Below are 11,229 nucleotides of genomic sequence, written 5' to 3' on the forward strand. Positions count from 1 at the left end.
TGTGTGTGTGTGTGTGTGTGTGTGTGTGTGTGTGTGTGTGTGTGTGTGTGTAATTTTTCTAGGTGACATTTCCTTTCTTTAGTGTTCACTTTCAAAAGTATATTATTAAAGTTCAAATTTTAAACTTAATTTGTTTTTTGTGGTTTTGCTGTGTGCTGTCACGTTGTCTTTCTCACCTCTGTCCTCACAGTGACTGGTACTATGCAAGAAGTCCCTTCTTGAAGCCTCACCTTAGTGTGGACATCATCAGTCACCTGTACGAGCTCAACGAAGTCCAGTTTGACGTGGCATCAAGAGGTTATGACCTTGATGCCTCCTGGCCGACTTTTGCAAGGTAACAAAATAACTAATGAAAATAATGTAAAATTAAAAGAACATTAAAAGGTGATATATCTCTGCCTTTGAACCCACTTAGTCAGGTTGTCTGGCATTAATCCGTATTTCTCATTATCTGAATTGTTTTATAATTAACAGGAGGACACTGGGAAGTGCAAACTCACCTGGCCATATGTGGAAACCACCCAGTCGCAGTTCCAGTATTAACAGTCTGGCCAGCTCTTACTCCCAGGTAACTGATGTCTGTCTCTAATAACATCATTTAATTTTTTATTAACTTTCAAATGATTGCAAGATTTTCATTATTCCTTTTCTTCTTCCTTTGTTTCCCTTGAAACCATAAAGCAAGCATCTGAGTTCCTTTCCAGCCCTGACTATGGTCAGGGTCTGCTGAATGACCTGAATGAGTCGCTGCCTGCCTGCAGAGAAGATGTCAGTGAAGTTGAAGAACTTCGACTTGAGCTTGACCGTTCAGAATTGAAGCACCGAGAACTCCAAGATAAGATGCAGCAGCTTGGCGAGGAGAGTGAAGAGCTGAGAGGAGTTGTTGTAGATCTGCAGAGACAGCTGGATGCATCGCTTACACTTAATGAGCAACAAAAAGGCTTGCAAGAAAACTTTTATGCTCTGCAGCAGAGAGAGACGGCTTTATCCAGAGAGGTAGAAGCACTCAGAACTGGGGAACAAGCCAAGCAGGCTGAGCAGCTGCTGCTTCAGGAAAAGCTGGCTGTTGCTGAGGGGAAGAACATAGAGCTCATGGCCAAGATGGGCGGGTTTCTGAATGAGAAGGGCCAGCAGACGGCCAAATCCTTTGATTCTGCACAAAAGATACACGAGTTGCTGGACAGGTTGAAAGAAGCAGAGAAAGGGAAGTTAGAAGCAGTAGCTGAGGTTGAGACGAAGAGGAGGCAAACAGAAAGGCTAGAGGAAGAGCTTAGAGTCAAAGAGACATCTGCAAAGGATGCTGAAACAAAACTCGGAGCATTACTTTCGTCTGTGTCTGAGGAGAAAGTCAAGTTGGAGGAAAAAGTGGAGGAGCAGTGCTTTACAGTTGACAAGTTGCAGGGGGCCTTGGTAGTGAAAGAGAAGGAGGCTAGCAACCTACAGAGGCAACTGCAAGACCTCCAACGATCTCTAGAGGAGAAAGAGAAAGAGGTAGTAGAGGTGAAGAAGAGGGCACAAGAAGATAAAGATGAGATGCAGAAAAATATTGGTGACTTGAAAGAGTCTTTAGAAGCAGAAGTTGCTTCCCTTATAGAACAGCTTAAAAGAAAAGAGGTGGAGCTAGCCTCCAGCCTTGAGACACTACAACAGCTGCAAAGCAAGAACCAGGGTCTGATCACAGAGAGAGACAAACTGAATACTAGGATTGCTGAGCTGGAGGAGAATGTCAAAGAACAAGCTACGAAGATAGAAAACGGCAAGACAGAGTACTCCGAGCTAGAAAAGGAGATGGCAGAAAACAGATCGGTGCTTGAGGCTGAATTAGCAGCTTTAAGAGCTTCTGAGAAACAACTTAGAAGCCAGCTGGATGACACCAAGGTGACAGTAGATGAAAAAGAAAAGCGACTGCGTGAAGAGAACTGTAAGCTGGATGAAAGTCTGCAGCGAGCCACCATGGCTGCAAAGCTCTCAGAGACCACATTGAAGCGTCTGGAGCAGGAGAATCAGAGTCTGAGGGAGGAGCAGAACACTGGGAAAGCAGCTCTTAACCTCATCCAGGCAGACTTGAAGAATGCTCATGGACAAATTGGAGAATTGGAAAAAAACTTAGGAGCTTCAAGCAATAATGAAGCCAGTCTTCAGGAACAGCTCCAAGTCAAAGAGGCCCAGCTCGAGAGTAAAGAGACTGACCTTGTTAAGTTGCAGTCCAGGCTAAAAGATTTGGAGACCAGGGAGAAGGAACTTGAGATTGCCAAAGCTGATGCTGAAGCCACCTGTGCTAAACAGAGTGAAATGCTTAAAAGTGTGACCTCTGAGAAGCAGTTGATGGAGATGGCGCAGTTGGAGAGGAGTGCTGTCGAAGCCAAGGAAAATCAGGAAATAATCGGAAAACTAGCTGTGGTTGAAGTCCAGTTGGAAGTCAGGATGAAAGAAGTGTCCAGACTCCAGGCAGAAGTCCTGGACCTTAGGGTGCAGGTGCAGAGGTCTGAGGAAGAAAAGTTAAAGTTAAAAGCACAGCTGGAGGTGACAGAAGCCCAAAGAAATGAGCTCAGGACCCTGACTGAGCAACTTAAATCCCAGACAGAGGCACTGAATCAGAAGCATGTTGCAGAGCTCGTGGAGTGCAAAAAGAAGGAAGAGGCGCTCATTGAAAAGCATGATCACGAAGTCGCTGCTCATGCCGAGCTAGCCATAGCTGCAGCCGCCATGCGAGAAGAGTTGTCTACCCTGAAGGCAGACAATAGTAAGCTAGGTTTAGAGAACAACGAGATCCGCGAGGGTTTGCACAGGGCAAACACCGAGATGGCAGAGCTGGGGATGACCATCTGTAAACTGAGTGCAGAAAAAGAGGAGGTCAGAGGGCACTGGGAAGGCGATTCTGGGAAGATTATAGAGCTGGAGAAAGGGGTTGAGCGACTAGAGAAGTGTATGGAAGAACTACAACTGGAGAATAACAGTTTAAGAAAGGAGCTTACACAGAAAGAGGCACTTCCGCAGACTATCGTGGAGCTCCAAGAAGAACTGGAAAAGACTAAAAACCAAGTGCAAACCATTAAGGACTCAAACAAAGAGGAGATGGAGGCCATCAAGTTCCAGATGAGCTCAGAGAGCATGAACTATCAAGTGCAGATAAAGGTGAGAGGAATAAACGTGTTAATCACGACTTGTCTTAAACCAGCAGTAATTAATTTTAATAACTGAACTCGGGGATAGACATCTCAGTCAGTTCATTGCTTTCACCAGAATATCTCAGAAAACCGTTCACGTGCACCAGTGGATTGAACCCCGGACTTTGTCTTCAGCAGCACCTGTTGTCATTGTTAATTCAGATGAAACAACTTCAGAATATTTGGTGTACATGTTTCCTTCTGGCTTTTTCATCTAGAGCCATGACTAGATAAAATTTCAGTTGGTCTCAGAGCTTTTGATTTATGATCAAAAACATTCAGCTCCAGCTGTACTTTGCGTTTAGCACTAATGAGCACATTAAACTTTTTTAGGTAACACCCTAGAATAAAATGACGATCAGTAACAGCATGTTGACATTGTTATTATAATCTGTTAGCTCATTATCGTTTAGTTCAAAGACACGAGCATGGCTGTGAAACCCTTCTCTTACGCTCACATTTCAGAGTTTGAACGAACGGTTGGACAAGGTGACGGCCGAGCTGCAGGAGGAGCAGAGGAACAAGTCCAGCTTGCAGGCTAAAGTTTCTGAACTAGAGGTTTGTATTTTTCAAATGCAGTCTAATCCAGCCATTTATGGCAACAACACAAGTAGATACAAAGTCATGTTGAAAAAATACTAGTTAGATCACCAAGAATTCTAATATTTAATATATAGCCTGGAGCAGACATCAACATTTTAATTATCTGCATAATGATTGGAGCAAAGGAAGCTAAACATTACATAAAATATGACAAATTCTATTATTTGTTTTGTTCCTCAGCAGATTTCTTTTAAGTCTCTTTTACTTTTATTCTTTTCACAGGTAACGACATGTTTATTGTAAGACCAATTTGTCTTTAGTTGTAAAAGTGGAGTAGATACACAAGCTCTGTGATCGTCATCAGATACATGGCTTACCTAAGTGTGCTTGAGGTCATATGTTTGTGCATGAGGTTAGGTGTTTTAATGCAGTTGTGGCCTTATATCATCAAATACTGGTTTAACACAGGTTTCTGTTGTTGCTCCCACTTATTTTTCTATACCCTCCTATAGAACAAGAGGGCTTTGAAAAACAAAAAATTATAAATAGGGTTGGTTTTTTTTATATGGAAAAGCCTTCTATAAATAACACAAAAATTGCTAATGGATACACTGCATGCATTTGTTTTACGAAGGCTGAGAATGAGGAATGCTTGCACCTAACGAGAGAGAAAGATGCTCACATCACCAAGACAGAAGCAACCATTCGTGAAAATGAAAGCGAGATTGAGCAACTCAAAGACGCAGCAACCAGGTACATTCATAATCAGTAATACTTGTGAATTCCAACTTTTAATGGAAAAAGGGATCTCTACTAATTTTCTTGTGTCTAAAGGGCTGAAGAAGCACTCCTGGCTGCACAAAAGACCTGCGAGGAATTAAAGGAGAAATTGAAGACGGCGGAAGCTGACAAACAAAGCAGTCATCTGAAGATGACCGCAGAGATCGATGACCTCAACAGAACCAAGACGAACCTTGAAGAGCGGCTCATCGAACTCTTAAAGTATGACCATTGTCTCTTGTAGTTCTTTGCAAGACTGTCAGTTGCAACAAAGAGAGAAAATGTTAGTGAGGGATGGTGTCATTAGGTCTGAGGAGCAGGTGAGGGGAGGCTTCTCTAAATGCTGAGCTAAATTACTGAGATTGGATTTGACAGAAAGACTTTGATGGAGACAAGAGCAGAAAATGTTGGTGAGAGACTCTACTGACATAAACAACAGCTTTTTGTGTACCATTATTCACTGTATTCAGAAACCTCAAACGCTTTCATACTCTGCATAGAATGAAACACAAAAACAGTGATTCATGCAACTCCAGTGGGATGTGCCCACGTTATTTTTTCCATTTGTGCTCTTTTATTATGCACGTCTTCATTATTTGTCTTAGTTGCATCGTTTCAGAAATGGAGAGATATTCCATGTTTCAGTTTGTATGCGTTCTTTTGCATTAAAGCAGCGAAGTCCAACTAAATGACAAATTTTGTTCAGCGAGTAATTGTTCACGATACTTCAACTGCTTTGAATATTGAGTTGCAATTGAGCCAAATCCATCCCACGCAAAAAAAATTTAAAGGCTAGACTGAAGACAAGACTGAAATCTGACGTTTCATTGTCATTTTTGTGCTTGAATCAGGGACAAAGATGCTCTGTGGCAGAAGTCTGATGCTCTGGAATTTGAGCAGAAACTGCGAGCAGAGGAGCGTTGGTGGCTGGTGGATCAGGAGGCCACCAACTGTCTCGATTGCAAAGGCCAGTTCACCTGGTGGCTGCGCAGACATCATTGCAGGTTTGGTTCTGCACCAAGGCCTACTCTCCTTTTCATGTTTGTGCATACCCTGATTAGATTTTCACACTGCATGTAACGTAGAATCAAATCCACTTTCACACTCGAGTGACGATAAAAATGTGGATTATGGGTAAAATATTTCTATGCATGTATGTTTAGTTATTTATTTGTAATGTTGTAGGCTCTGTGGCCGCATCTTCTGCTACTACTGCAGCAACAACTATGTTGTGACCAAGCAAAGTGGGAAAAAGGAGCGCTGCTGCAGGCACTGCTACACCCAACATAGTGCAGTGGTGGAGAGGTTCACGGCAGCAGAGTTAAGCCCCTCGGATGTGCAGCCTCCTCCACCTGGAGCTGGACCTCAACCACCTCCCGAACCAGCTCCATACATACCAACTCCCAGGGTCACAGGTGAGAAGAAGAAACATGTTTACTCACTAATTTCACAAATGTCCACATGCACCGATAGTTTATTGGTGTACGTATCTGACCCTCACTCTTCATGTAAGCAGAAGTGAAAGTTTAGTTGAGGAAGGAGGACAGAAACCTTTACTGTGAATTCCTGTGCAATAGACAAATGGGGAAGATGATGACATTTTCATTCGGAGAAAAACGCAGTTTGGCTCAAATTCAGAAAAAAAAACCCAAAAAGCGTCTTTCGTCTCAATTCAGTCCTGTTACATTTTTCCTTTTTAATGCTGATGATTTTTTATTTACTCCAGACTGCACATTGTTCTTTGTTGCATTTAATCTGCTATATTTACCTGTTCGCTCTCAGTGTCAGATCCTAGTAACACATCTGAAGCTTTTGACATCATCACAGAAGAGGAGGTAAATGGTGTGTACGACAGTGATACCACCTCTCAGACCACTGCAGGGTCCCTGGAGGGAGAACAAGACCGCAGGCATCCAGGAGCGCTGGATTTGTGAGTGCAGCGTCTATGGGCAGACAAAGCGGAGCGGATGCCGATGAGTCATTGCTCCGCGTGTTGTTTTCAGAGTCAGCGTGTCACTCTGTCATTAACTGATCAGGGTCCTCAGGTGAAACTCAGCTGGAGAGATCAGTCAGAAAAAACACAAGATACCACAGTGCTGAGCACCAGTAATTAAGCAGCTCTTAACTTATATTATTAACAGTAACATCATCGTTATCTGTTTAAAACACGTAACTGTTGTGAGTGTCTCGCTTTGCTCTTAGAAAAGACCATAAACGTGGCACCAGCCGGCTTGTTAATGTCGAGTTGATACAAAACTCTTCACACACTTCAAAGCAAACATTTCAGTGTTGAATAACCATCGGATGGCGTTTTTGTCAAGGTCCAGTCCTGGTTTAAAAAAACCCACTGACATCACTTTGAGAGGCCTCGTGAGAAAGAGGCATTCAATAATTATCTTCTAGTAATCTTAGTTGATTAGAATAAAACAAAATAAAACATTGTCCACAGCAAGAATAAAAAGAACAAACATTTACCTCAGTGGTGATGAACAAGCCCAGTTCTTATCCTACTGAGCTTATTGAGTTGTTGCTCAACTAGGTTATGTTCCCTGGATTTATTATGCTGACATCACAGATAGAAAAGTTAAATCCAACAGCAACAAATGAAACAGCAGATGGCTGCAAACATGAATGACCTAAAACTGTTTTGTTTTTTTTAAAGAGGAGACTCTGGTAATGCTTGTTTTTGTGCACAGAGACGTGTGGCCATCTGTTCACAATCCTGCAATAAACAAATTAGCTGTCAGTTTCTAAAAAACAAAGAAAGACAGTTGCATTTAATTCCTTCGTTGCAATAATCTGAATAGATGTATCACTTTGTTAAAAACACTCTGTTCTACATGGAAACAGCGACAACATGTCTGTGGTTCGGTGTTTGCAGGCCTACCGCGACCGGTTGTGACCAGGGATGTTATGTTGGGGTTTCGATCGTGTTTGCTGGGTTGTGTTTACAGATAAGAGAAAAGAAATAAAGGAAGCGGTACCACCAGATTACTTTCATTTTCTGGAGAACACATGTTTGTGTACTGCTCTTAATAGTTCTTAAAATAAAGAAACTTTTATAACAAAAAAGTGCTTTATTAGTGTGAAACAGGTTACTTAACCAGCATCATCATAACATTTATGCAGCAAAGATGTGAGGTTGCTGAAAATCAATGTAATTGGCGTTTTTAACATTAAGCATTTGTGTTTGGGTGAAATGAGGTAAAACATGCAGAAATGATCCATTAAAATGCAAAAGTACTGACCCGTGGGTACAAATCTGAGTCCACTTCAAATGCCTATGATGTTTGAGCATGTCCCAGCAAAATTTAAAATACAGATTAAAATTAGCTGCACTCTGTGTAGATGCTGTGGAGTTTTATGTTGATGCGAGTTATTTTGTTTAATAGGTCTTTGCCACTGAAGTGTTGCACAACAGTTTTCATAACTATTGTTCTCTGCGTCTCGTTTCGGATTTTGTAGAAGCACAGGAGAAGTGACCCCTGATGACGAGCAAGTTCCCACTGTTCAGGATTCAGAGATCAACCTTCTCAAATCAGGAGAAGTCACGTGAGTTTTCATGTGGTCTAAATATATATCATGCTTAAACTTAGCACAAAACATAAGGAAATTTGATTATTTCTTTGCTGTAACAATCTTTCTTGGCAATAAATCTTATATGGCTGGAAAACCTGAAGTCAGAAGTTTGCTATTAAAAGGTATCCTTTAAATATCTATGGTTCTGGTCTCATCCCTAATCATAAACCTTCATTATCATTACAGGGTAGCTGTCCCTCTCAGCATTGATGATATCTCTAAGTTTGGTGAGAGTTCCCGGGAGCTCTTCATTAAGTCCAGTAGCTACAGTGTTATTACTGTTGCTGTGATTGATTCTGGGCCAACTATAAGCTGGATGTTTTCCTCCGAGCCCAAGAGCATCTTCTTCAGCGTGGTTTACCGGGAGTCCACTGACACTCCGGTGCAACAGTCAAAGGTACAGTTAACTTACTGTGAGCTCAGGAAATCTCTGTCTACCTTTTTTTTATATAGCCTCTTGTGTAGAGGCCTAAACACTGTGAGCATGTGTTGATGTGCACATCTTGTAAGTCTGCCACTGGCAGCGTCCAGAAAAGCAACTGTTGCAGATTACATCATTTTAAATGGAAGGAAATCGCAAACCTGAATGAAAGGCTTTCCGGTTGTTGCCAAACTCAAATACCCCACACTCACAGGTGATGATTTCAAAGCAGAAGTTATCACCAGACCCAGTGTGTGCTTTCATGGTCACCCCTACAGACTGCACGGTCTTTTTGCTTTATTTTTCAAACATTATTGACTGAAGAAAACCACTGCAGGAAGCCATTGTTGCTCAGCAGGGTGAGCTGCACATTCTTTACTTAAAATGTCAGAGGTTTTAAATGAGTTGTGACCTTTCATCTGGCGTTCTATCAACTCCCTCCCTTGTCGGTATATCCTGATGTTTGTTTGTTTGTTTAATTTGATTTGGTTCAGTTTTGATGACCGTCGTATTCTTTATTTATATTTGTTATGAAAACCTGCGGCAAATCTTTCACCTGTGCACTGAGATTATTTTTAAAGGCCTGTTTCTGTTCTGTTCTCAGGTCCTGATTCCTCTCACTCGCTGCGTTTCCCATAAAGAAACCATTCAAGGACAGCTGAAAGTTCGGCATCCTGGTCTCTACACCCTTATCTTTGACAACTCTTTCTCTCGGTAGGTCACGATAGTTTAGAACAGTTTGTTCCTCTTTTTTTGCAGAAGTGTGTAAATTACAGAAATGCCATTATGTTTGCCAGCATTTGTGTTTGACTTTTATGTAAATTTTTAAATTTCTTTTCAACCAAAACTATTCTTCAACAGGTTTATCTCCAAGAAGGTTTTCTACCATCTGACCATGGAGAAGTCCATAATCTACGATGGCAGCGACTGCCCATGAAACTCACTCTCACTCTGCCCCCAGAGACGTCATCCTGATGCCACTGTCAAACCTAAAGGAGAACTGACATTATGGCTTATCACTGACCACTTCCACTTTTGTTTCCAAAACCAAGTATATTATTCCAAAAAATGCTCTTTACCACTTTAACAGTGCGGTGTTGGTGTTTTGAGGTATGTTTATTGGTAAACTGTGGCCTATGCAATATTGTCAAGAAAGGTTTTAGAAGGAAAAATATCTATGCAACTTTTAGGGTATTTAAAAAAAATACATGCACCAAGTAATATTCATGGCTTTAGTTCAAGTATATTTAGTTAATTAAGCTGGATTTTTTGGGGGGGTTTGCCAAGTTTGGTAGTCTAAGGTGTAGTTTTAGTTTTGCTTCTGTTTTAGCAAAAATGTTGTTGTGTTAAGGAACGAAGGTCACCGCAAGTAACACTAATATGACATTTGATAAGATTGTTCAGAAGCAACAAATACTTAAAAGTTGTCTATGAAGACAGAATGATTTTCTTTTCTTTTTTTTAAAATACAATTTGTGGTTATTTTTAAATGTTTCGTGCAATCTTTATGGTGCAAACCATTGGTTCACTTTGTCACTTTTTTGAACACAAGAAAGAAGCGAAGCAGAAATGTGTTTAGGGGGCCTGGAAAAAGCAGTTACTGCTCCACAACATGCCATAAGCACTTTGTGCAAATCTCAGGAGTTAGAAATGCAATTGTCCTTTAAGGGTGCATGCCCCATTTTATGTTTTTGGAAAATGTATTTTTAAAAAATAGAAGACTGCCATTTTGCTCTCTTTGTATCCAGGTTATGGAATAAGATGAAATATATCTTCCTAATTAGTTTGTTTTATAAATTACTTGCAAATTTTTATTTTAATTGTGTTGCTTTTATGAGTGAACTGCAGCATGGGGACGGGTAAGTCTTATGAGGTACAAAAGAAAAAAAAGATTGAACTAAATTTATGCTGTTTCTTCTTTACTGAGTCTTTGCATGACTCTAACTTTAAATATGTTGCTGAGTAGTGACAGGCTACTGTACTTTCTAAGTGCCTTGTAATTCTAACTGTCAGGGATGTTTGATGTTCAAATTACACATTTTTAGTTGTGTTGTCAACTTAGAACACATCATCTGGTATGAATTGATATCACTCTGTTAACTGATACTTAACTAACTTTCTGTGTGAAATGGCATCTAAGTCATGTTCTGCACATTATACTATATTTTTTATTTTATCGGTGTAAATGTCTTTTTGCTTTTTCCCCCTTATGAATCTCCGGAATCCTTTCATCTTTTCTCTGGATGATACATTTTTTCTTGTGATGAAGTAGGATGTTCATTTCTGGTTTTTGTTTGTTTGTTTGTTTGTTTGTTTGTTTCTGAGCAAGGCAATAAGAAATAGCAACTTTGGTCACTTTTGAACACAGCCCTACGGTCTGGGTCAAGCAAGTATGCTGCTTTTTGTAGAGGCCTGTTTCTACTATAGTCAGGTCTCTTTTTATCAGCTTTGATGGGTGTAATTGATGCAAAAACTATGCAAAGAAGGTGTTTTCTTTACAAAGCTGCACTTTGTGAAAAATATATTTAATTTGTTACAAATTAAATGAAAATCTGTTTTTATTATCTTTTTCAACAGTGCACACAGGGACAGATTTTTCTACTAGCTGGTTTTGAATGATTACTCTGGGGGAATGAATTGTGTGGTAACCAATGCTACAGAGACTTGAGTGTAACTAAGAGACCTGTCAGACAGCCTACAAACATGAATAAAATGAGAGAAATGATGTCTCTGCACTAA

The 11,229-nt window shown here is 40.6% G+C and overlaps 1 protein-coding gene across 6 annotated transcripts in view; it reads left to right on the forward strand.

The window, feature by feature from the left end:
• The window catches only part of fyco1a (FYVE and coiled-coil domain autophagy adaptor 1a), an 18,389-nt gene extending 7,174 nt beyond the window's left edge, over positions 1–11,215 (forward strand). For all 6 annotated transcript variants that reach the window (XM_005951404.3, XM_005951409.3, XM_005951405.3 and 3 more), the window contains 13 exons: positions 191–334; positions 475–568; positions 682–3,135; positions 3,633–3,725; positions 4,345–4,463; positions 4,545–4,712; positions 5,342–5,494; positions 5,676–5,905; positions 6,273–6,420; positions 7,956–8,042; positions 8,256–8,466; positions 9,095–9,204; positions 9,352–11,215. In XM_005951404.3, the coding sequence (XP_005951466.1) occupies positions 191–334; positions 475–568; positions 682–3,135; positions 3,633–3,725; positions 4,345–4,463; positions 4,545–4,712; positions 5,342–5,494; positions 5,676–5,905; positions 6,273–6,420; positions 7,956–8,042; positions 8,256–8,466; positions 9,095–9,204; positions 9,352–9,427 (4,087 nt within the window). In that variant the 3' untranslated portion in view covers positions 9,428–11,215. The remainder of the gene's footprint in view (positions 1–190; positions 335–474; positions 569–681; positions 3,136–3,632; positions 3,726–4,344; positions 4,464–4,544; positions 4,713–5,341; positions 5,495–5,675; positions 5,906–6,272; positions 6,421–7,955; positions 8,043–8,255; positions 8,467–9,094; positions 9,205–9,351) is intronic.
• The last annotated feature ends 14 nt before the right edge of the window (positions 11,216–11,229 follow it).

Source organism: Haplochromis burtoni, unplaced genomic scaffold (assembly GCF_018398535.1).
Source record: "Haplochromis burtoni strain Fernald_Lab_line unplaced genomic scaffold, NCSU_Asbu1 Contig_954, whole genome shotgun sequence".
Taxonomy (NCBI): domain Eukaryota; kingdom Metazoa; phylum Chordata; class Actinopteri; order Cichliformes; family Cichlidae; genus Haplochromis; species Haplochromis burtoni.